The following is a 25,565-nucleotide window of genomic DNA, read 5'->3' on the forward strand; positions in this document are numbered from 1 at the left end:
TTTGTCCCACCAGTAACTTACTATTGTTTTTATTAGATTTCAAAGGAATAAGACATGAAAGGTCTTTGGAACAAAGCAATTTTACCATCTTTTTCTCTTCTATTGTGATTATGCAAACAGTTGTAGGTTGTTTTATTTTTCTTTTTGCACTCCCTCTTCTTACACACTTCCTTGAATGCTTAAAAATAACAAAGCAAAACTTTTTTTTAAAGGTCAGCATTTGGCTCACATGCTCTTTCCTAAAAAATTGCAGGGTCTTTCTAAATACATTCTTAAAATTTAATTAAAAAAATAATCACCACTTAAATTGCTGTATGTTAAAAGATATCACTATATAAATAATAATAATAATAATAATAATGCAGTAAAATTATTTAAGCATTTATTTTTAGCAAGTTAGAATTCTGTTAGAATTCTAATCTACAAATGATTATTATCAAGCAATTTCAGTAGCATTTCAAAAAATAATATGGTATCACTGGGGTTTTAGGAAACATTCCTTAAAAAACAAAACAATAATAATTAATTCTTCAAAGAACAAACTCATTCTAACTCATCACTGTCTCCCAACAGAATCGTGACATGGTTAATCTTATCAGATATATAGAAGTATTTTTAAAATTGATACTCGTTAGATGTAGGAGTGCGCGCCCTTATGTCGTCACTCCTGGGTAGCCAATCACAGAGCAGGTGTCAGTCCAAACCTCCTTCACACCCGACATTGTTGCGTCATTCTTAATAAATCGTCGACCGCAGACGGACACCGTCTCAGACTCACCTGGTCCTGCTGATAACACCGGTTCTGTAGAAATAGACCAGATAAGAAAGACAAGAAGGAGAACTTTTTTCAGAGAGTTTAGAATTATGAGCTCATGAGATATATCTGAAGGCATTTACAAGGCTACATCCAACTCAGCGAAGTTTTATTTATTTATTAACTTATTTATTATTTATTTTAATTTTCTTATTTACATGTGTGTGGCTATTTTGAGGAAAACCGAGGACAACAGAAGACATTTTATTTGAGGTAACGCGCGTCGGGACGTCATCGAATTTTTTGACAAGACACGATGGAGGGAGAAAAGGTAACTCAAAAAACTTTTTTTTTTCATTAAAAATGCAATAATACTGAAACAAAGAGAGAAATACATTACCTGGGGGGGGGGGGGAATTTACTTTTTTTTGTAAATGTGTGTGTAGACCCATAGCTCGCGAGCCCTCATCTCGAGCTTCATAAAGTTGTCTAACTCGTTTAGTAACAATTGACCCAAAATAAACACGTATCACATGTGGAGAGTAGTCACACGGAGAACTGATATGTGATTTGGTCACATCACTGCGTTAAAGTTCCCCAAAGACTATCTGGTGTTGGTGGTTTTCGTCAGTCAATGCCGGGAACTCGTTTGTTTAGGGCTTTGTCTCATAACCTAGCGAGCCGCCTAGACAGCATTTTTGGGCATCGCTGGTTGTCCGTATGCGCGTTCTCTGGCTGTAATGACTGCCTAGGTGTTGTCTAGGTAGGTAGTTAGTGATTTTCAGGTAAATATCAGTGTTTCATATAATAGCGAACTGCCCTTTAACAGCATTTTTGAGCATCACTGCGCATATGACGCCAAAAATGCTAATAAGATATACAGCTGAGAGAATCGTGGTGTACGTGCCCACCTCATACCGGTATATTGTCTTTGGTTGCCAGCCTTTCTTTAACTGTTTGCTTATAATTTTGTGTAATAATAATATTATAATAATACATGTATTAACAATTTGTAGTGGTTTATTACAAATATCAGCCATTAGGTAATTACAAGCATGGCACATTTAAGTATATAATATTACATTTGTAGATATACAATTAAGTATATGATAAGATATTGTGTGTATTAGTCTGAATAAGTGGTAAATATATATATATAGGTAGCCTCTTAAAAAAATTAGCATTATCACTCATTTAGAAAAGCTCCATCTGTCTCTTGATGTTTGTTGTGGGCACCTTCCAAACCAGTGACTAATACTGAGCTAGAGACTTATACGTGACTTGTGGGCTGTTATACATGGCTAACCTAACCTCAGATGTGTGATCAGCCTTGATAAATCAAATGTCTTCCCAATTCTCTGAACTCAGTGGCTTTATGCCATCCTTCTTTTTTTTTTTTGCCCTTTGCAGTAGAAGACATAAAAAAGTTTGTCTTAAAGTTGAACATCAGTGCTTGACAGAAATTTGTGGAATGCATTCTCTATTTCAATTAGCAACAAAAGCACCTATAATTTAATAAAAAGTTGCCTAAAATTAAATCCAGCTGCACTGTAAGCCCAGACAAGTTAATTTAGGGTAACATTTTATGGCAGCTCATTTTTATGTATGTTTGATTTATGTCATGTATCTCAAATAAATAAATATAATCAATTAAATAATTAAACGTGTTTTTTCAGTACTGTTGTGCTTTATACTTTATGTGAAGTACACACAGTACAACTTTTGTTGTAACATTGAACATAAAAATGGACGAGCATCTTGCAAAGCAAATGCAGCATGTGATATCTAGTCAGGGAGGCACATAGACCTCAACATTTGACACACAAACCTCAGTAATAGTGACAGTCAACAAACATCATTACGTAAAAAGATTAGCTCTGAACATCACCACACAACCATTCACTAACAGTTATGATGAAAACAGCAACAGTAAATATACCTATACCAATAAACATACACATTTATACATACCGCAATACGTGTCAGGAGCTGGCAAATCAGCAAATTTTTTCAATATTTAATAGTTTGTTCAGACAACTTTTGTTAAGCTAGTTGGGGCAACATTTAAGGTGATATTGTTCATCTGACATGTGTTTTGATTCAAAGTAATTTACATTTCTTAGTATGGAAGATCTTGCGATAAATGGTGTGATGTTACCTGGCACCGAATGTACGGATGAAGTCAGAAGTTTACATACACCATAGCCAAATACCTTTAAACTCACCTTTAAAACTTCACAATTCCTGACATTCGTATAAAACATTCCCTGTCTTAGGTCAGTTAGTAACACTAATTTATTATAAGAATGTGAAATGTCAGAATAAAAGTAGAGAGAATTATTTATTTATGTTTTTATTTCTTTTATCATATTCCCAGTGGGTCAGACGTTTACATACACTTTGAATTGTTTAACTTGGATCAAAAGGTTTGGGTAGCCTTCCACAAGCTTCTCACAATAAGTTGCATGAATTTTGGCCTATTCCTCCTGACAGAACTGGTGTAAATTAGTCAGGATTGTAGGCCTCTCCAGTACCTTGACTTTGTTGTCCTTAATCCATTTTGCCACAACTTTGGAGGTATGCTTGGGGTCATTGTCCATTTGGAAGACCCATTTGCAACCAAGCTTTAACTTCCAGGCTGATGTCTTGAGATGTTGCTTCAATATATCCACATCATTTTCCATCCTCATGAATATCTATTTTGTGAAGTGCACCAGTCCCTCCTGCTGCAAAGCACCCCCACAACATGATGCTGCCACCCCCATGCTTCACTGTTCGGCTTGCAAGCCTCACCCTTTTTCTTCCAAACATAACAATGGTCATTATGACCAAAAAGTTAAAGTTTTCTTTCATCGAAGGACATTTCTCCAAAACGTAAGATCTTTGTTCCCATGTGAAACCTTGCAAACTGTAGTCTGGCTTTTTATAGCGGTTTTGGAGCAGTGGCTTCTTCCTTGCTGAGCAGCCTTTCAGGTTATGTCAATATAGTACTCGTTTTACTGTGGATATAGATACTTGTCTACCTGTTCCATCTTCACATGGTCCTTTGTGGTTGTTCTGGGATTGATTTGCACTTTTTGCACCAAACTACATTCATCTCTAGGAGACTTAATGCATCTCATTCGTGAGCGGTTGGCTGCTTGGTCCCATGGTGTTTATACTTGTGTACTATTGTTTGTACAGATGAATGTGGTACCTTCAGGCATTTGGTAATTGCTCCCAAGGATGAACCAGTCTTGTGGAGGTCCACAATTCTTTTTCTGAGGTCTTGGCTGATTTTTGTTGATTTTCCCATGATGTCAAGCATAGAGGCACTGAGTTTGAATGTTGGCCTTAAAATACATCCACAGGTACACCTTCAGTTGACTCCAATTAGCCTATCAGAATCTAATTGGCTACTTGCCTAAAGGCTTGGCATAATTTTCTGGAATTTTCCAAGCTGCTTAAAGGCACAGTTTTCTTATGTAAACTTCTGACCCACTGGATTTGTGATGTAGACAATTAAAAGTAAAACAATCTGTCTGTAAACAATTGTTGGAAAAATTACTTGTGTCATGCACAAAGAAGTTTGCTGATATAAAATCTGTGGAATGGTTAAAAAATTAGTTTTAATGACTTCAACCTAAGTGTATGTAAACTTCTGACCTTAGCTGTAGTTGATTGAACATATGTTTTTGAGTTTAGGTTGCAAATACACTTGCTAATTTAATTTAAGTGCTTTATACACATTTGTACAATGGCAACTTAACATGTTAAGTTGACTTTAAAGTGTTAAGTTGTGTCTACTCAAAAATTGTTAATTCAACTTAACACACACAGTCGTGTGCCTGACTAATGCCAAAGAAGCGTGCACATGTGTTGTTTGGTAATAAGACATCCCTCGTGCTTCAGCTTTTCATACCAAACCAGATTCTGATATTTAAAAAACGTGTGACTTTGTGGGTGAGGTTTATATGTTATGCCTGACAATTGAACAGGCATATTTGGATATTTCCAAGACTACTTTAACAAAAGCTGGTTGTGTATGTACCTCTGAAGGCTCAAAAGAACAAAAAAAGATTATCCTAAAGAGCATTTGTCACCTGTGTATTGTGTGACTAGGCAGCAGAACAACACCTGTCAGTCACCTGTCAGGTTATGTCACATGCCCTATGTTTGCAGGGAGGCCACTCTCTCTCTTTCTCCAGCCACCTTGTCTTTGCAAAACAGGGGTAAAGCTTTAAAAAAATGGCTCAGATCCTGAAAAAAATTATGAGCATCTGCAAAATCATGTAATTGGAGGCAGGTGTACAGTTGACCTATACTTTATCAAGTAGAACTAACAAGCTTTGAGCGAAAAACACAGTTGGCAAGGAAACTGACATTCTGAGCTTTTGATAAAGATGAAACCTGATTTTAAACCAAATTTGTCAATTGGCTTGAGCTTAATGAAATGTTTCTTTCTGAAGACAGACCTTCTTTATTTTCACCAGTGCATGACTGCTTCCCGAGTATGTTACTGTCGATTCATCCTAATGAGCACTAATAAGGGATTTCTAAGCAAAGCAGGATTATGGAATGATAGAATCTAATGTGTTATGGCAGTAATACATTTCCTTGAAAAATCAAGGCCAAATCTATGCAGTGGTGCAATTGTTAATGCCAAATGTTTGATAGGGAGGGCAGGGCTTTAGTTGAGGTCATGTACTGCAGATTACATAAACTGGGATGTTAAAGGAATATTCTGGGTTCAATACAAGTAAAACTCAATTAACAGTAGAACCTCACAGAAAGAGGCTAGAATAAGAAGATGTGCCAGTCATTGCATCACCCTGAGAGGTAGGGAGACAGAGAGAGAAGCAAAAATACATCTTTGTCTATATTGCAGCGTAAGCTCCTCTATTGAGTACTCTCCAGACAGTTCAGTAACAGCTTTTCTACCTCATGTTCCTGGCCCAAATGCCCCCTTAATGTATTTTGACACTTACAATTTGGTATGAATTTAATTGCATACATAATAAAAGCTCACATGGATGGTACTAATAGAGGAACCACAGGTGTAGTTCATCAAATGTATATGCAAAGTGCTTGAAAAGTGTTTCTTTGATATTTTGTTATTCATTTAAACAGGTGTTGCTCATATGCCACACTTTCAATTGTAACTAAGTCATACCATTACTTAGAGGAGCAATTATCTTTCAAACGAGCCCACACACAAGATAATTGGATGCTGTCACGTTCCCTGTTGTCTTTTGTTTTTGTACTGTTATTTTGAAGTTTAGTTTAGTTCCTGTTTCCTGTTTTGGTTTTTGTAGTCCTTTGTAGTTGCTTTTATGCTGTCATGTTCCCTGTTGAGCGTCAACAAATAGTTTCATTCAATACCTTCTGAAAGACAAAAGCATACACACATAAGCACTAAAAGTAGTAGAGTTGATTAGATAAAGATATACAGTAGATCTTCACACCATTGGTTTTTATTGGTGTTAATGAGGCAGTAATGTTAAGGTACTTACAATGGTATTGCTGTCGTTAAGGTGGTAATTTTTAGTTTTGAGTGTTATTGCACCTAGTTTATTATGTGTATGTAGAGTGCACACTGTCCAATGTTTTACAGGGTCAGATCAGGTAGAAATAGCTCCTAAAGGTAACAACAACACATTTTCACTTTTTACAGTGTACACACTATCGTATGCACACAAATACACATACTTGGCATCAGCTGGATTCCAAAATCTCAGATAACCTTTCGATTTCTTGAGCAGTGTGGAGATTGGCTCAAATTTGTTACGTAAATCTGAAGGGCCCAAAATAAAAAAATAAAAACCCTCTGAGGTTTTTAGTGAATAGTAAGTTTATTTGCATGCTAGTTTGGTTTCACCAACAAAGCTGGGTCCACTAGCATTTACAGATGCTCTAATAACCTGCAAATACAGATGTTTATAATCATTTTTGCTCTTAAAATATAAAAATGGCTGTCCATGTTTGACTGTTATCAGTGTACAAAAATGCATCATATTATATTGCACATATATACAGTCCTTTGCATATTGATATTATAATAAATAAAGCATTAAAAGTCTATGAAATAACCTTCACCCATAGCCTAATATGTTGACACACAATGAAAAGACAAGTCACAATATGTGTGCTGGGAGCACAAATGTTTGTCTGTCTCCAAGTCAACAGTAAATGTGCAATGCGTGACTGTTTATGGTGTGACCGTCAAGTATTCAGAGAAAGAGAGAGAATGATAAAGCTACAAATATCTATAATACACTATTCTGATGTAGTGTAATGTCACTTAATTTTCTAGCCTGCCCAATACCGTAAATATTATTACAGCACACATTGTAAACTTTGCAAACATGTGTGTATTTTTGTTATGCATGATTTGTTGAAGCTTATCCCACTCTACACTGTAAACATTTTGTCAAATAACCTTAAGAATGTACTTCATGTGATCTAAATTAACTGGTGTTATTAAGTCAAAACTAATACCTGAATACACCAAGAAAAGTAATTTTAGAGTCAAATCAGATATAAGGAAATATCTCTTTAAGGGAACACATATCTACTTTTACAGTGTAGATATCCTTATGTTTTGTATTAATGTAGTTGTGTTGTGTTGACTTTATGTTGTGAGCAAGTATCCATTGAAAGTCTTGTAACTAGACATGTCTGCTTAGTAATACAGGGTAAAGGCAGGAATCTGTCAGAGGAATGTTTCATAGCTAAACGTACGCCCTTCCCTCGAGTAAGACGTCAAAACTTCCATATTTAGAGAGTTCTCGAAGCTTTCATCTTTCTAAAAGAGATACAGACACTTTTCTTGGCTTTGCTCTAAACTCTGTTTGCTATTAGAATGAATGTTTCAATTGTAGGAAGGATGAAGTTAACTTCTCTGGGAAGTTGGCTTGGACAAGGCTACTGTTTATTGCCTTTTCATATGTATGGGTTATCAAATGTAATTGTAAAAAGCAACCGTACAAAATAAATGATCCATTTGACTGAAGATATTAAGTTCATAAACTGTTGAACGAATGTTTAAAAAAATCTCTCATTCGACCTCTCACAGGGTTTGTGTGTGTAAATGTATCATCCAGTTCCAGGACTTGCTAAACAGCCTAGTCATGAACTTGTTGCATTGTTTTATAAAGTTTGTTTGCTCTGTGAATGTAGTAAAGGTGTGTCCACTTCCCACCCCTTTTCAGCTCTTGCGTTTTGGGCAGAAGAGTGTACGCATGTGTGTAGAAAATTAAAGGAGTACACACATTCAAAGCACAACTTTTTTCTAAAACTAGTCTCTTTCTCATCGGTACTGTTTATAGTGGAGTAATTCAGGCACATAAAAAAATTCTGACTGGAGAGGATTTGTTTACAATCTCATGGAGACAGACAGCATACTAAATACTAGCTCTAATATGAACAGCATGCCATTTAAAGCAACTTTTAGCTCGGAGAACAACTTTTTTAAAGGTGAAGTGTGTAATGTTTTCGATTGTAAAATATTTTCTTTTATACCAGCTTAATGTGCACAGACAACTACAAGCCTCAAGGTTCAATGTGTTGTGCATTTTGAGATGCTATTCTGCTCACTACAGTTGTACAGAGTGGTTATCTGAGTTGCAGTAGTCTTTCTGTCAGCTCGAACCAGTCTGGCCATTAGCCGTTGACCTCTTTCATCAATCTGCCGCTCACTGGATGTTTTTGGTATTTGGCACCATTCTGAGTAAACTCTAGAGACTGTTGTGAGTAAAAATCCCAGGAGATCAGCTGTTACAGAAAGACTCAAACCAGCCCGTCTGGCACCCACAATAATGCCATGGTCAAAATCACTGAGATCACATTTTTTCCCCATTCTGATGGTTGATGTAAATTTGAACTGAAGTTCCTGACCCGTATCTACATGATTGATTGATTAGATAATCGCATGAATAATTAGGTGTACAGATGTTCAGAATAAAGTGCTCAGTGAGTGTATTTGCAATTATGTGTGGATCAGCGCAAAAAATACACAGATCAGCCACAACATTAAAACCACCTGCCTAATATCATGTAGGTCCCTCTCGTGCCACCAATACAGCTCTGACCCATTGAGGCATGGACTCCACAAGACCTCTGATGATGTTTTGTGGTATCTGGCACCAAGACGTTAGCAGCAGATCCTTTAAGTCCTGTATATTGCGAGGTGGGGCCTCCATGGATCGGATTGGTCCAGCACATCCTATAGATGCTCAATCAGATTGGGATCTGGGGAATTTGGAGGCCAAGTCAACACCTTGAACTCTTTGTGTTGTACATCAAACCATTCCTGAACAATTTTTGCAGTGTGGCAGGGCATATTATCCTGCTTGAAAGAGGCCACTGACATCAGGGAATACCGTTGTCATGAAGGGGTATACGTGGTCTGCAACAATCTTTAAGTTGGTGGTATGTTTTCAAAGGAACAACCACATGAATGCCAGGACCCAACCAAGGTTTCCCAGCAGAACATTACCCAGAGTATCTTACTGCCTCCGCTGGCCTGCCTTCTTCCCATGATGCATCCTGTTGCCATCTCTTACCCAGGTAAACGATGCACACACACCAAGCCGTCCACATGATCTTAAGAAAACGTGATTCATCAGACCAGGCCATCTGAAACTCACATGCCCATTGGAAGTGCTTTTGGCAGTGGACGGGGTCAGCATAGGCACTCTAAGCAGTCTAACCCCATACGGAGTAAGCTGCAATGCTCTGTGTACACCTTTCTGTCATGGCCAGCATTACGTTTTTCAGTAATTTGTGCTACAGTAGCTCTTCTGTGGGATCAGACCAGACGGGCTAGCCTTCACTCCCAATGCACATCAATGAGCCTTGGGTTCTGTCCCAGTCGCCGGTTCACCGGTTGTCCTTCCTTGGACCAATTTTGGTAGGTGTTAACTACCGCATACCGGGAACACCCCACAAGACCTCCCGTTTTGGAGATGCTCTGACCCAATCTTCTAGCCATCACAATTTGGCCATTGTCGAAGTCGCTCAGATCCTTACGCTTGCCAGTTTTTCCTGCTTTCAACACAAGAAATTCAAGAACTGACTGTTCACATACTGCCTAATATATCCCGCCCCTTGAAAGGTGCCATTGTAAAGAGATAATAAATATGATTCACTTCACCTGTCAGTGGTTTTAATGTTGTGGCTGATCAGTGTACATACTGCACATTTAAGTTACAGTAGAGTAGAATGTGTGCTTGAGGCTCACAATCTAGTGATGCAATGGCATTATCTAGGCTTAAGCTCTTCAACTTTCATATTTGTAAAGCTGTCAAAGACTTGAATTATGTTGATATGGTCATGTGCTTCTTTGAACAAAGAACTAAACACCAGGGGGGCCTGGGTAGCTCAGTGAGTAAAGATGCTGACAACCTCACCTGGAGACATGAGTTCGAATCCAGGGCATGCTGAGTGACTCCAGCCAGGTCTCCTAATCAACCAACTTTGCCCAGTTGCAAGGGAGGGTAGATTCACATGGGGTAACCTCCACGTGGTCGCTATAATGTGGTTTACCCTCGGTGGGGTGCATGGTGAGTTGTGAGTGGATGCCGCCGAGAATAGCGTAAAGCCTCCACGCGCGCTATGTCTCCGTGTCTCAGATTCGTCCTTCGTCACCTGGATTGAGGCATTGAGTCACTACGCCACCACAAGGACTTGGGCATTCCAAATTGGGGAGAAAAGGGGGAGAAAAAAAAATGAACTAAACACAATTTGCCCTACTAGTGTTCAGCTTTTTTCTGTGGCATTGGCAAACAGGTTTTAAAGTGGCCATGCTGGAATGGATGGGTAGCTTCACGGCATGTGGAAGAAAATGTCTATCCAAGCCTTTTTGTGGGATTAATCCAATTCAGTGATTTCTGAAATAACAGGAGCCTGGACAATGACAGTACTAACTGCTGGCCTTATGCAAACCATTTATTTTTAGGTACTCATTCTCAGTAAACTACAAGAAATGTTTCCATAAATTCTCCCACAGACTTCTATTACAGTTTTTCACAAGTTCAAGTTTGGTCTCTGCAGTCTCCAGGAAACTTGTTTCAGGTTAAGAGACTTCCACTCAGATATCAACCTAATGTGGGTGGTTAATGCTGAATACAAATAAAGTCAAAGTGCATTACTATGTACGTTTTCTTTACTACAGTTAGCGATGCACAGATAATGACATTTTGGCCTATATGCTAGCCAATAATTATTGTATTTGGATGGCCCTTAATCCATATGAAGACTTATTTTAAAGTATGAAAAGTGTTCATACTAAAGGTATATCATTAAGTTTATAATTAGTTATACAGTATCTACAATATGTCTATAATTAAGTCATCAATGTGTGTATATATAGTACTTTTAAAACCTGGTATAGTAGAAAAGTATGCTGTTTAAATTGGACAATGTAAGCCCTGGTATTATTGACTTCCAATATTGGCCCAATCAGACTAAGTATAAAATGGTCACTGATATATTAGGAAACTACAATATTACCACACAATAAGGGAGCTTTCAGTTCCCTTTAACCTTCAAGGATTTGTGTATTGCAGACAGTTGTCATCACATTTCATCCAGTCATTTTCAGACCTAAACAGCAAATATTGTTTGTTTTTGAATGAGGAAAGTTATTAATTCTTTAAGATCCCTTAGAGGTATTGAATTATATCTTCCAAACCTGAGAAATTGTAAAAAAAAAAAAAAAAAAACTTTACTGCAGGTTATTTGTGCAAAAAAAATGTATTCTATTGTATTAAAAGGGAAGGAAATCCTTGTTATATTGCGCAATATTAATCTGTTATGTCCCAGCAGGAAGGGGGTTGATGTTAAATATGTGGAAAAATGTGGAATACAGTAGATGGAACATAAATATATATTTTGGTTGCAGTTGGTTTTTACCCTTTTATACAGTAAAAATTCTTAGACAAAGGACCCTTATAAATCTTTGTTTGCCAAGGCCATTGTCTAGTATCCCACAGGATGTTCCCATTGTTAGTTGCGTGAAGCTTGCGGTCATCATAGCTGTGGCCTAACAGTTGGTGCAGGTGCTTTGATATGTGTGGTGCTCTTATGGGTGATGTGAGTTCAAGTCAAGAGTTCTGCCAATTTCCTCAAAGTATAGGAAAAATAAGGAGGATGCTTAGAGTGTATTTTTCAGATGTGCTGTCTTTTCTTTTTTGAGGTTCTTCTAAGACAATGACAGAGAGAGACAATGGACTTTCAATACATTTCATTGTGTACCAAAAAATGACTCATCGATCTCTGTTTTATTTCCTCAACAGCAACTGACCTTTCCTCTGATGCTGGCCGTGGGGACGGCTGTGATTGGCTCTCTCCAGTTTGGCTACAACACAGGTGTCATCAATGCCCCGCAAAATGTGAGCACAGACTACACACATACTGTATATGCATTAAACACAACAGCGTAAATCACTATGAGTGACACCCTTAAAGATGTCACTCATAGGAATGTACCAATTTATGTTCTCTGATCAAAAATACACTAATATTCCTCAAGTAGATTTGAAAGATTTCTTCACAAATTCTGAACAATTCTGATACAGAGCTTTTCAGTTTTAGAGACAACCTTTTCACTGTTCATCTCAAAGTCCCAGATGTGTCCTTGCACTTTGATATTATCAGAATGCTACCTACTCACTCATTTATGGTAATGTGTTTCCAAATTCAAGTCTGTCAGTGAACATACATATACATAGCACAAATGCTACATTCAATTGCATGTTGATCATATTTTCAACTTGTTAAATTACATGCTGCAAAAATCATCAGTATGTTTTTCAGTAAAGATATATAAACATCTTTAAAACAAGATACCTTTTCTTGAGAAGCAAAATTGTGTAAGACTTGTTTTCAGAGAATGTAGCTTGAAAAAAGTTTATTTTTCTTATTCCATTGGCAAATTGTTCCTTTTTTTAAAGCATTAGGCACAACATTTTGTTAGATTTATGCACAAGAGGAAAACAATTTGCCAGTGGTATATGAAAAATAAACTTAATTTAACCTACTGAGACCCAAGAGTGACTGCTGTGTGCAGTTTCCATTCCCCTTTTTGATTCATAGCTATTAGCTCCTGCAAAAATAATATATATATATACATACATATAGTAGGGCTGCGCAATTAATCAAAAACTAATCGCAGTTACGATTACGGCTGCCACGATTATGTAATCATGAAAACTGACTATTACAGTGTTCAATTCTCCTGTTGCATCAATGGTTTATATTTACAATTTTTTTTTGCAGCGGTTGAGTATTCTAACCAATCACTGACATGTCTGTTGAGCAATGAAACGGCAATGGCCAATCAGAGCCGCTTATATTATTCCTTCGTCCTATCAGTAAAGACAACTGATCCTAATGTGCAAGCTTAAACCCGTCTTAATGTTACATTTTAAATAAATCAAAGCTATGTTTATTATTTTTCCAGGAGTGTTGGTTATTCATGTTTTTGAGACGTTACAGATATTACATCAGAAATTAGCATAAATAAGTCTGATTCAATGCAATGCTAGCATGATCCAATCACTGCCAGCCTTGTTAAAATAAAAGTTTGAATGAAATAATTTTGAATCTACGTACTGATTAACAATGTCCCATGTCTGCCAAACATGTTGTGTTGTCCAAACATCATCTTTAGCCTGAAACTGAACTTTTAATTAATACTCCTGGCTGTACAGGAAAGCTATAGAATGATCCCTTGCTCCCTAATTGGGGAATGAGTTAAACTCCAGTGTGCTGTCTGTTTTCACTGGTTTCAGAACGGTTTGAAATGCACCTTATTTCCATCCTAACTCTGTATACAACCTCTGAAAGCAACAATTTCCATCTTTTGGATGCATCCATTGATTCAGTAAATTTGCCTATAGTCCACATACAAGGTCATTGCGTTTAATAACGTGCCGATTTGTGTGCAGGATTCAGTGCTGGAGAACTGCAGACTTACTGTTATTTTTCCACTTTATTACTTAACTCTAGAATGCTTCATTTTGCCTTTCATCTACATATTATAAGTCAGTTTACCTAACCCTAACTGCCTAACCTCACTGCTAATCATTTGTAGGTTGTGACCTTATTAAATCTAATATAAATCTATTATGCTCTGGGACATGGTGTTGGTCATTTTGCACATAGCACAGGTTGTTCAGACATTTAGAGAGAGTGAGATCGGGGGAAAGTTTGTTGGACTTGGGGCCAGTCTTGTGAATGAAGCTTTTCTAACTTTTAGACACTGGAGCGAGTGTATAGATTATGCTTTGAGACCCTGAGCAGAATCTGGCTTACTAATATAAATAAAAAAGAGAGTGATTTGTTTGTAACCTTTTCCATAATCAAGCTGAAGTCATTTATTAGAGGTACTTGCAAGCATCACTATTAATACTGCTCATATTTTGGGTTAGAGAAAACACCTAACTTTAAGTATTAAACTTTGTTCACAACTCATCCTCTACATTTCTGCTCAAAGTTTATGAAGTGTTTGAACTAGCATAAACTTCTAATTACTAACCTACATTTTGAACCACTGAGCTGCCACCGATCAGTCTATTTGTTTGTGTTGCATGTTTGCGTTGCTAATAGTTGTAGCAGTAGTTTTATCACGTGAGGGAGAGCCACAACTAGGGCAACATGTTGTGTGGGTTTGATGCAGACCTTCTCTAAAAATAATCATTTCGATAAGATTAGTGCACCCTCAAGGGCTCCTTGTCCACAAACTTCCCTTACTGAGATATACACACAAATCACCAAAGTCATACTGTGTTACAAGACTTAATCTATCCTGAAACTCCTCTATGAATGGATTGTGACCAGGTTAATTTTTGCTGCACCTTGCTACAAAAAAAAAAAATTGTGGTTCACAAATTGCTAAATATACTATGAAGTGCTTAGTGTTTTTGATAAGGTATTTCATATCAAATTACTTTCATCATGAAACTTCATACAGAAAATATATCAGATAATAAACATTGAAAATCATAAAATAGATTAAAACTAAAAGTAATCCATGCTAAATAAAGCACAAAGATATATATTTAATAGAAAAAATATATATTTAAATGGTTGAGGAATAACAATCTATTCATGTTAAAAAGTTTAATACTTATTAGAATGAAGAGTTACTAAAAATATTTACATTTGTTAAAGATTACATCTTTACTAGGGATGCACCGATGTATCGGCCACCAATATTAATCGTCCACCGATATTTATCGGCCAATTACTGACCAAATTAAAACCATCGGCAAATCGGTTTAAGCAGATATGAAAAAATTATGGTTCATTTATAATTAATTATTATTATAATTAACACTTTGTAAAAACTCTTTGAATTCAAATGCACAATCTAGAAATAATGATTGAAATAATCAATGAGTAATGACTGTGATTGTGATTTTAATGACTGAAATCACAATATGGTGTTGCGCAATTACGAAACCTTGAAAGGCTGCATTTAAAAATAGACTACAATCAGTATTGTGTAAGCAAACGGCACCCTCTAGCGGTCTGGATGCCATTTTTCCTGAAGTGCAAAAATGTTTCAAAGTACAAAATAATCTTCACATCAATCAATTTTCAAATTTTAATTTTATTTTTATCTTCTATTTATTTTTTATTGTGGCTCTCTTTAAACAAATTGGCCTGTGTTGTGTTTAACAGATCCAATAATTTTTTTTGCACCTCTTTGTACATTTTTAAAACATAATTGCAGAGCAAAACAGTGATCTGATGACAAAATAAGGTAAGTGGCAAAATATCGCTATCGGGCAGTCGTTTTTTTGTTCAAATCGGTATCCATTTCCATAAAAAAAAAAAAAACACCACAGTGTTTTGTAACAGGTTTGTATAATAAGTGATCGAGCCCCCAGGCACATGCCTTGAACCATGCTTGATATTTAGGTGATGCTGATGCACTAAAGGGCATTCGGCATACCTGAGGTGTCAGACAGCTGACAGCAAGGGAGAGAGAGAGAGAGAGAGAGAGAGAGAGAGAGAGAGAGAGAGAGAGAGAGAGAGAGAGAGAGAGAGAGAGAGAGAGAGAGAGAGAGAGAGAGAGAGAGAGAGGAAAAGGAAGTAGTAACAGATGATTTGCTTGGTGACCTTCATAATGACACCAGTGGATCATTCAGAAGAAATGAACTTATTTTTGGTAAAAAGTGTGAGAGTACATTCCTTTTAAAACAACCAGGACGCTATTAGGGTTAGCTATGGACTCTCTGTGTTTATCAACACTAGCACCTAGTGCAGAGATACTGTTGAAACCTGACTCCCTCAGTCAACTTTATTCCATCATAATACCTTGTTACTGAGCACATCAGTGCACCATCTGCTGGACAAAATGTTTCATTACAGCATAAACCTGCAGCCTAAGGAGCATATTAGTAGAACATATTTATGTTTGAGTGTCAAGTAATATAATATAACTGAAACATGATAAACTGCTTTCTTAAATTATAATGTAAAGAATGTAAAGGCAACACAAAAATGTAAAAATCGTGTTTATTCTAAATGAGAAATGTTTCCTGGTACAGGTATTGAGACAGTGTTGAATTATGCAGTCTGTCATAATGTTGAGACATATTTATGTAATGACTGATAAATGTGTATGTGTGTTTTAGATCATTGAGGCGTTCTACAATGAGACATGGAGAGATCGATATCAGGAGCCAATCTCTAAAACAACCTTGACCACCCTGTGGTCTCTCTCTGTGGCCATCTTCTCTGTGGGCGGCATCATTGGATCTTTCTCCGTCGGGCTGTTTGTCAACCGCTTCGGAAGGTAAAACACAGATAACGTGACCATTGATGTTGCTTCAACAATAAATGTGCACAATAATCTATAATATTAAAGGCATAGTTCACCCAAAAATGAACATTATGTCAGTTACTCACCCTTGTATTTTTTCAAAACTGAATGATTTTCTTTCATGAAACACAAAAGGAGATATTAAGCAGAAAGTTTCAGTCACCATTATTTTGGAGAAAAGATGCAATAAAAGTGAATTGTGTGTAAGGCTGTCATTCTGCCTAACATATCCATTTGTGTTCCAAGGAAGACAGAAAGTCATACTGGTTTGACACAATGTGAGGTTGTGTAAAAGATGACTGAATTTTTGTTTTTGAGTGAACTATCCCTATTTAATATAGCTATAATAATTGCTTACAAGATTATCATTTGTTACCTTGTTATTCTGTGTGAATTATTCACAGTCTAGATCACTAAAGGTTATTGGATGGTTTCGATGTTTGGTAATATTTCTAACTAGCCCTATCTTTCTCATTCCCTCTTTCTCTCATTTTAGGAGGAACTCTATGCTCATGGCTAATGTGCTGGCATTTATTGCCGCAGCATTGATGGGTTTCTCTAAGATGGCGGCTTCCTGGGAGATGTTGATTATTGGACGGTTCATAGTGGGCCTTTACTCTGGTCTGTCCACTGGTTTTGTGCCCATGTACGTGGGTGAGGTGGCTCCCACAGCCCTCAGAGGAGCCCTGGGCACCCTTCATCAGCTGGGCATCGTTACTGGCATCCTCATGGCACAGGTACTCTTAAATGTTTGGACATTTGAATAAATTCTCAAAATGGCTCATATTTAAGCAAGACACAGTGTTGTAGCTTATTTTCTGTGAGCATAGTGTTTAATGGTTGACTGAATGGCAGATGCCATTACCGGCGTCTAGAGAGTAGGGAGGCCATTAGTTAATATATATATAATTATAATGATAAAGTTGTCAGTAGATTTTAGAATTGAAACAAGAAGGAATGAACACTTCTTTTAATCAGCCGGTTGGACTCTGTTATTAAAGGAATATCCCGGGTTCAATACAAGTGAAGCTCAAATCAACAGCATTTGTGACACTCGTCCCTCCTTTTCTTTGAAACAAATGCTAAATTATGGGTAACACTTTCAATGGATGTGAATGGGGCCAAACGTTAAAATACTCACTGTTTCAAAAGTATAGCCACAATATGCATGTTATCATGATTTTAGTGTAATAAAATCGCTTACCAACATTTTCTGTGTAAAACTGTCCAATTTTACAGCTTCGTTGCCATGACGACATAAAGGTGTAAACACTAAAATCCTAAACGACCGTAAAAACGACAGTTTAAACAACTTTACAGCTTAAGTAACACAAGATTTTTAACAGAAGAATTAATGTAAGTGCTTTTATAAAATTATAAGCTTCACATTTCTGCCTTTAAACCCTCCAAAAATTGGCCCCATTGACATCCATTGTAAGCGCCTCACTCTGTAACCTCGATATTTATTTATTTTTTCTTCTTTTTTTTTTAAGGAGGGATGAGACAAAATAATTTTTTTTGTTGTAATCAACATCATGCCACAAATTCTGCCAACTGAGCTTAACTTGTATTTAACCCGGAATATTCCTTTATCTTAAAATGGCCTAATGTCGGCTTGGCCGATATTTTGGTCTATCACTAATTGTATTTGGCATCTGATCTAGCAATTCCCATTGGACACATTGCGGTTTCTTCGATTTCAGCCACATATTTTATCTTTTGTTTTTTTCTCCATAATTTTGCTATGTTTAGTCTGAGGTCTGTAATGATGTCAATTCTGTTTGTGTGGTGTAGATCTTTGGTATGGATGTTATCATGGGTAATGCCACCCTGTGGCCATTCCTCTTGGGCTTTACCTTCATCCCTGCACTGCTGCAATGCTGTTTACTGCCCCTCTGCCCAGAAAGCCCTCGATTCCTCCTCATCATCCGCAATGAGGAGAACAAAGCCAAAGCAGGTGAGCACAGCCTGATTATACACAGGACCTACATTTTCAGATATATATCAAGCAGAGGACGCAGTGGAGTGCCTTCTTCAATGTAAATTACCATATTTATGTCTGTTTAGTGCTAAAGAAGCTGCGTGGAATGACAGATGTGGGCGCAGACATGCAGGAAATGAAAGAGGAGAGCAGACAGATGATGAGGGAGAAGAAAGTGAACATTCTGGAACTGTTCCGCTCTCCACTCTACAGACAGCCCATCTTGGTAGCCATCATGCTCCAACTGTCCCAGCAGCTGTCTGGAATCAATGCAGTGAGTCCTCATTTACACAGAAAGAAATACAAATCTCAAATTAGATCAGTTGTTTCTCCTAGTGTGCAGTGAGATTAAATAGACATCAAAGAGAGACTTTGGTTGAAGGCTCTTGCTTCTCCTAAACCAACAGTGTCTCAAACTGTGCTCAGATTTGTCAAGACACAAAAGTCTGTTATCAAAAGACAGGGACTTCAGTATGAACTCAAATATTTCTCATCCAATTTTTGCAAATTATCTGAGCTGTAAGGCTTTCCATGTTCATTTTGTAGCTCTTTACTCTTACTTTATGTCAAAAAATTGTCTCATTTGTTTCTATTTGTATTTATTTTGTAAGGTATTTTAGGAGAAGCACCTGACTCAAGTCTCCTGAGCTACAAAAGAACAGTCTCTGAGCAATAAACTTTTCCTCTGGCGCAGACTAAGCCTCTAATTTCCTCATGTCATTGTGCAGGTGTTCTACTACTCTACAAAGATCTTTGAGAAAGCAGGAGTGGGGCAGCCAGTTTATGCTACTATCGGAGCAGGAGTCGTCAACACTGCTTTCACTGTAGTGTCGGTGAGTAATATATATATATATATGTATGTATATATATTAACAGAACCATTCCTTTTAAAAGTTAATATTGTAGTGGTTGACTGATATGAGTTTTTCAATGGCTGATCCTGAAATTTAAAAACCTGGGTTTAATATAAAATAAAATCATATAATATATAAAATGTCAAATATATAATTATTGCTAAAATAAAATGTATTGTATTTTAATGTAAAAATATTTTATACAATATTTATTGAAATTCACTCATTTATTTGAAAAACAAGAAGAAGAAAAAACAAAGCTTTTGGCAGATTTCTTTATTCTGACACAAGGGAGTGCTAACACTTCTGTTACATTTTGTCCAATGCAATACTTTCTAAATGGCCAAATATCAGCCGATTATTAGGCATGGCTGATCACACTAATGTACACTGTAAATTTATAAAGGTATAACTTATGTAAAATATATTTTTATAATGTTAACTATTCTTGTGTAGTTGTTTGTGGTGGAGAGAGCCGGCCGCAGGTCTTTGCACCTTTTGGGGCTGCTGGGAATGGCTGGATCTGCTGTATTGATGACCATCGCTCTCGCCCTACTGGTATGAACTAAAACAACATAGTCTTGGTTTTAAAGTATTTTACTAATATATTACTTATTGTTGATCTTTTAAAATCACCACTGTTATCAAAGTATCAAAAAACAGTTGATCTGACTGCTCTGTCACGTTTTCCTCTCACAGGACCAGTGGAAGTGGATGTCCTACATGAGCATTGTGGCCATCTTTGGATTTGTGGCATTCTTTGAGATTGGACCGGGCCCCATCCCATGGTTCATCGTGGCTGAATTGTTCAGTCAGGGCCCGAGACCCTCTGCTTTTGCTGTTGCAGGATTCTCCAACTGGACAGCCAACTTCATTGTGGGCATGTCCTTCCAATATGTGGAGGTAAGAGAACGGTGGGAATTGTTTCAGGAAAACGGACACATAAGAGCAAATTTAGAGGGATCAGATTAGGAATGTTGTATGGTTGGCTTATAGAAATGATTCACCCAAAAATTTAAATTCTGCCATCATTTACTCAAGCTCATGTTGTTCCAAACCTGCATGACTTTCTTTCCTCTGTGGAACACAAAACGAGACATTAGGCCTAATGTCTCAGTTACCATTTACGTTTGTCATATGGAAAATAGATCCAATGAAAGTGAATGGTGACTGAGGATATCAGACACTAGCATTCTGCTTTTAACATCTCATTTTGTGTTCCATGGAAAAAGACGAACAGGTTTGGATCAACAAGAGGGTGATGCTAGTAAATGATGCTAGAATTTTGGCTGAAATTTCCCTTTAAAAACATTTCTCTTTCTTGCTTTAACAGGAGCTCTGTGGGCCGTATGTGTTTGTCATCTTCACCATTCTGTTGCTTTGCTTCTTCGTCTTCACCTACTTCAAAGTTCCAGAGACCAAGGGGCGAACGTTCGACGAAATCTCCGCCGGTTTTCGCCAGACTGCATCAGGTGCGGAGAAACATACTCCTGAAGAGCTCAATAGCTTGGGGGCGGACTCTCAACTCTAAACTCCTCCTTTGAATCCACCTCCTTCTTTTCTCACTTCAGCATGCAACTACTGAGGAGAGTGGCTCACTGAGCTGTCAATCAAACATTTCCCCCCTCCCACGGATGCACTTACCTCTTAGTCCCCCTTTACTTGCCTCTGGCTTTACAAACAGTGCTGAACATGAGAGAGACATGGGGCTTGAAAGGCAGGGAGTGAGAGTAGTTATCATATTCCTTTTATCAGAAAGATGATAATTTTAAGATATGTTTGATGTGTCATATTTGTGTTGGAATGCGTTATTTTTTTTATTTTTTCTTAACTGTTACTTCTGCTTTGCTATGGAAGAGTTAAAGGGATAGTTCACCCCCAAAAAATTCTGTCATCATTTTCTCATCCTCATATCATTTCTAACCCATAAGACATTCTCTCTTCTGTAAAACACAAAAGGAGATGTTAGGCAGAAAAAGTCACCATTCACTTTCATTGTATGAAATAGAGCAGCATCCAAATTGTTTTACAGAAAACAAAATGAGGGTGAGTAAATGATGACAGAATTTTCTTTTTATAGGTGACCTGACCCTTTAAAGACGTGTGAGGTGTAACCTGACCGTACCCAACATTGACGATAGAAATCTACAGTTGCTCTCAAGGCCTAACGGGACTGTTTTTGTGCATGGCGACTGACAATTCATTACTGTATTTCAAGGTAACTGTATCTCCACTGTTGTCAATCGTCATAAACCAGAAAAAACACATGTTGGGCATCATTATCTTGGCCTTTGTCACCAATAGAGTGCATGTATATATCTAGAGTGAAGTCAGGTAAAATGGGGTACTTTTTGTCATTGAAAGTAATGGCAAAAAGTGTCTCAATAAACTTGAATTCAGCCTATAATGTCACCAGCTGAAACAATATGACATTGTACATGTATGTACTGTAATTTTTATTTTAAACTCTTCTGCATGGCTAGAATTTTTTAAGACATTACAGGGTCATTTCTCGCTATATATGTCTTCTGTTTTTGCTTTTGAAAACGTATATTTTACTCTGATAAATCACGTCTTTTAAATGTATATATATATATATATATATATATATATATATATATATATATATATATATATATATATATATATATATATATATTATTATTATAATTTTATTTTTTTACAAATGAAATACAAATTCTTAGAATTACTCTACAAGGATATACACAGAACATTCCTTTAAGGAATATTCTGGGTTAAAAACAACTTTGGTCAGCTCCTTTGACATGGTCAGTGGCAGAAACTAATACTGTAAAAACAACCGAAAAAGCAATAACAGTTTTGCGCCTTCAATGAAGAGTTCCATCGCAAATTGATTTCTGTTACAGTGTATTTTATTTGCTTTTTTTAAACTGTGGGATGAGTAAGACATTTTCTGTGGTAATTGAAAGCAATTTACTCACTTTCATGCCGTTTCCAAATTTGTATGACTTTCTTTCTTCTACTGAACACAAATGAAGATTTTTAGAAGAATATTTCAGCTCAGTAGGTCCATGCAATTCAAGTGAATGGTGGCCAAAACTTTGAAGGTCCAAAAAGCATATAAAGGCAGCATAAAAGTAACCCATCAGTCTTCAGAAGTGATATGAAAGGTGTTGGTGAGAAACAGATACATTAAGTCCTTTTTTCTATAAATGTCCACTTTCATTTTTTTCTTTTGTTTTTGGCGATTCACATTTTTCTTTGCATATCGCCACCTACTGGGCAGGGAGGAGAATTTATATATATATTATTTTTGGGTGAACTATCCCTTTAAGATGCATTTAATCCAGAACATTCTTTTGACAAATCTGGTTTTTGGAGTATGTTACTTAGCCAAATGTCATATTTACCCTTTAACGAAGATCAGTCACTTTAAAAAAATCACAATTTAGTGATCCGTGTAAAGAAATGTATGTTAAGTACTTTTCATATTCATGTACACTGAAAGTATTAGCATCAGTGCTGGTTCAAGTGTCAATTATAAAACACAGCATATACTCCCATACATACTTCCATAAATAAGCCAGTGTTTTTTGGATGAAGTTTTATGTAGGTGGGATACCCTTTCAAAAGGAGAGAGAGACCAAGATTCATTGTAACTTCCATGGCATGATTATAGTGCACTGTATAGCCCCCCCCCCATATTTTTTTTTTATTGACTTGTTGTATTTAAGCAGTATCACACTCACAATCGTTCTATATGGCCCTACATCAGCACTGATGCACAGCACTCGGCCTGCGGCTGAATCTCAGCAGTGCTGATGTAGGGCCATATCACACTTTTGCTTGTGTGATATTGCTTAAATATATATAGATATAGATAGATAGATAGACAGATAGATAGACAGATAGATAGATAGATAGATAGATATTAAAATGTTCTGTTAAACTTTCTTACAGTTTAGACATGGTTCCTGTGTTTATACTGCCTAAAATATGCCTGGCTCCAATGTGCCTTACTATTCTTTCATTTTTCAGAATTTTCTTGTAGAGTTGCAGTTTATAGGGGGAATAATGGAAAGCAAATTATTCACACCTTAATGTTCACCCCTAAACATTCACAAAAATTCCCACAAACTCTTGATTTACATTTTTTTATTGAAATTAGAATATTTTTTTCTTATCAGACTTTTCTTGTATAATTCATCTGAGCTCTGTGTTCATGTGGTATATGACCAATGTCAAAGAAACAAAAAACTGAATTTGATTGAATAAACTTTTAACACCCTCATAGCAAGTAAACATTTTCCCAACAGCATTCCATATGGGAGCATATCTTGTGTTTGTCTGTTACGTTTTGTACACATAAGAAAGACATGGCTCAATGTAAAATGGTCATGCCATTTTCAGATCAAATACAAATGACAACTGTACTCAAAATAAGCATATTGTATGCCTTATGATATTCACTGAAATCACTGATGTGTGTTGCTACAAATTCAAAGAAACACATACACACATTTAGCCTATGGAGTTTGGCAAATGAGTTGTAGCTCTAAGTGTAAATAATAAATGTAAAATAGAATTGAAGAAATTTATGTTTAAATACAGGTAGTTTTATAGTGTGATTATGTAACATTTTCTGTTTTTATAATGTAGTATATACATTACTTCCATTTATTTTCTTTGATGCACTATTAGGGTAACCAATACTGTTAGACAATGTCAACATCTTACTGTCTTTTTTGTTTACCACACTGTATTTATTAGATTACCTAATTTATTTAGTTTCTTGCTTTCAGTTTTACTACTGTTTATTGAATAAAATTGTTAGAAAAAAACAATACTGTATTTGTCCATTACTGATTAGAGAGCTTTGCGGATCTGTTGTGTGCATTTGTGGAATGTTTTGATGCTGTTTTTCTTCTGTAGAGTAGATAAAAAAGAAATCCCTCCAAAATGTATGCATCAGCTAAGCAAACGATTAATTGTGGTTTAAGCATAGTACAAAAATAAATCTAATTAACTGCTCACATTATCTTGTGTTTATGCTCTTGACATTTTCAAAGTTTTTTTTGAAGGACTTTAACATGTATTATGAAATGGTAGGACAATGCTTCTTTATTAAACAAAATACCTTCCCCCTCTCATTATTGAAGTTAGAGAAAAATCCTTATATCAAATAATAATAGAGCTGTTCATCTTGTTGTCCAAAAACACACAAGAGAACTTGCCATGTGTTTCCTCAGGATTTTTCTATGGGTTTTGAATTTATAAGTAAAATTAGATCTGTTGTACACATTACTTGATGAAACGTGGACGTTTTCTCCTACAAAATAAATTACAGTTTATACAGACGTTTTAAATTACAGACGTATTGGATTACAAACACATGGTGGCTTCAAAAATCACGTTTGAGGAATGAACGTGTGTAATTTATGTTGTAGATCAAAACGTCCACGTATCATCAAGTAATGTTTACCACAGAACTTTTAACTCGTAAGTTCAAAATCACCATTATAAAAACCCATAGCTATAACTCCCGAAGGCCGATATCTTCTATACAGGCCAGGGGCAGTGGTGGCTCAACGGTTAAGCCGCAGCACCACCAAGATGCAGTGTGTTGGGCGCTTAAGCAAGGCCCTTGACCCTATCTGCTCCAGGGGTGCTGTATCATGGCTGACCCTGCACTCTGACCCCAGCTTAGCTGGGATATGCAAAAGATAAAGAATTTCACTGTATTTGTATAATGAGTGACAAAAATAAAGGCTGCTGCTGCTTCTTCTTCTATACTTGTATAGCAACCCCTGCATTTTTACCACAGGAGAGAGCTTTTTTTTATTTATTTTTTTTATTTAACTTTTATTGACCAGTAAGAAAGGTACATTACAAACATAAATGACCTGGTACAATAGCAAACATTTCTTATCCAGACAACAGATAAACATAAAAGATGAGAAACTTAAGTATATAACATAAATACATAATAATAATAATAATAAAAAAACAGGATCTAGGGGTTCTCTGCAAGTTTAAGTTCTCCTATAGAGTTACAAAGTTCCAAGGCAACCTTCTTCTTCATTGACCTCAGTGACAAGAAATAATGACATAGCTCCTTGTGAAATTTATAAAAGTTCGAAACTGTTTTAATGAATCTACTTTTATGTAAAAAGAATTTCC

The 25,565-nt window shown here is 36.5% G+C and overlaps 1 protein-coding gene across 2 annotated transcripts; it reads left to right on the forward strand.

Annotated features, from left to right (window-relative positions):
- Positions 1-743: 743 nt before the first annotated feature.
- On the forward strand, positions 744-21,980 carry LOC127646500 (solute carrier family 2, facilitated glucose transporter member 1-like). Of its 2 annotated transcripts, XM_052130207.1 has the most exons (11): positions 744-1,085; positions 12,031-12,126; positions 16,381-16,541; positions 17,065-17,305; positions 18,363-18,525; positions 18,636-18,823; positions 19,278-19,382; positions 19,860-19,961; positions 20,103-20,306; positions 20,737-20,875; positions 21,484-21,980. In XM_052130207.1, the coding sequence occupies exons 1-11, from the start codon at positions 1,071-1,073 to the stop codon at positions 21,498-21,500; spliced, it is 1,431 nt and encodes a 476-aa protein (XP_051986167.1). In that variant the 5' UTR covers positions 744-1,070; the 3' UTR covers positions 21,501-21,980. The 2 variants fall into 2 exon arrangements, with proteins under 2 accessions (XP_051986167.1, XP_051986166.1); XM_052130206.1 differs by having other exon boundaries at positions 20,737-21,980.
- The last annotated feature ends 3,585 nt before the right edge of the window (positions 21,981-25,565 follow it).

Source organism: Xyrauchen texanus, chromosome 7, assembly GCF_025860055.1.
Source record: "Xyrauchen texanus isolate HMW12.3.18 chromosome 7, RBS_HiC_50CHRs, whole genome shotgun sequence".
NCBI classification, from domain to species: domain Eukaryota; kingdom Metazoa; phylum Chordata; class Actinopteri; order Cypriniformes; family Catostomidae; genus Xyrauchen; species Xyrauchen texanus.

Bases quoted from the DNA above. Each gene is read 5' to 3' on its own strand.
- LOC127646500 (XM_052130206.1), top strand. The intron at 12,127-16,380 runs GTGAGCACAGAC...TGTGTGTTTTAG, and splicing joins TCATCAATGCCCCGCAAAAT to ATCATTGAGGCGTTCTACAA. The intron at 19,962-20,102 runs GTATGAACTAAA...TTCCTCTCACAG, and splicing joins CCATCGCTCTCGCCCTACTG to GACCAGTGGAAGTGGATGTC.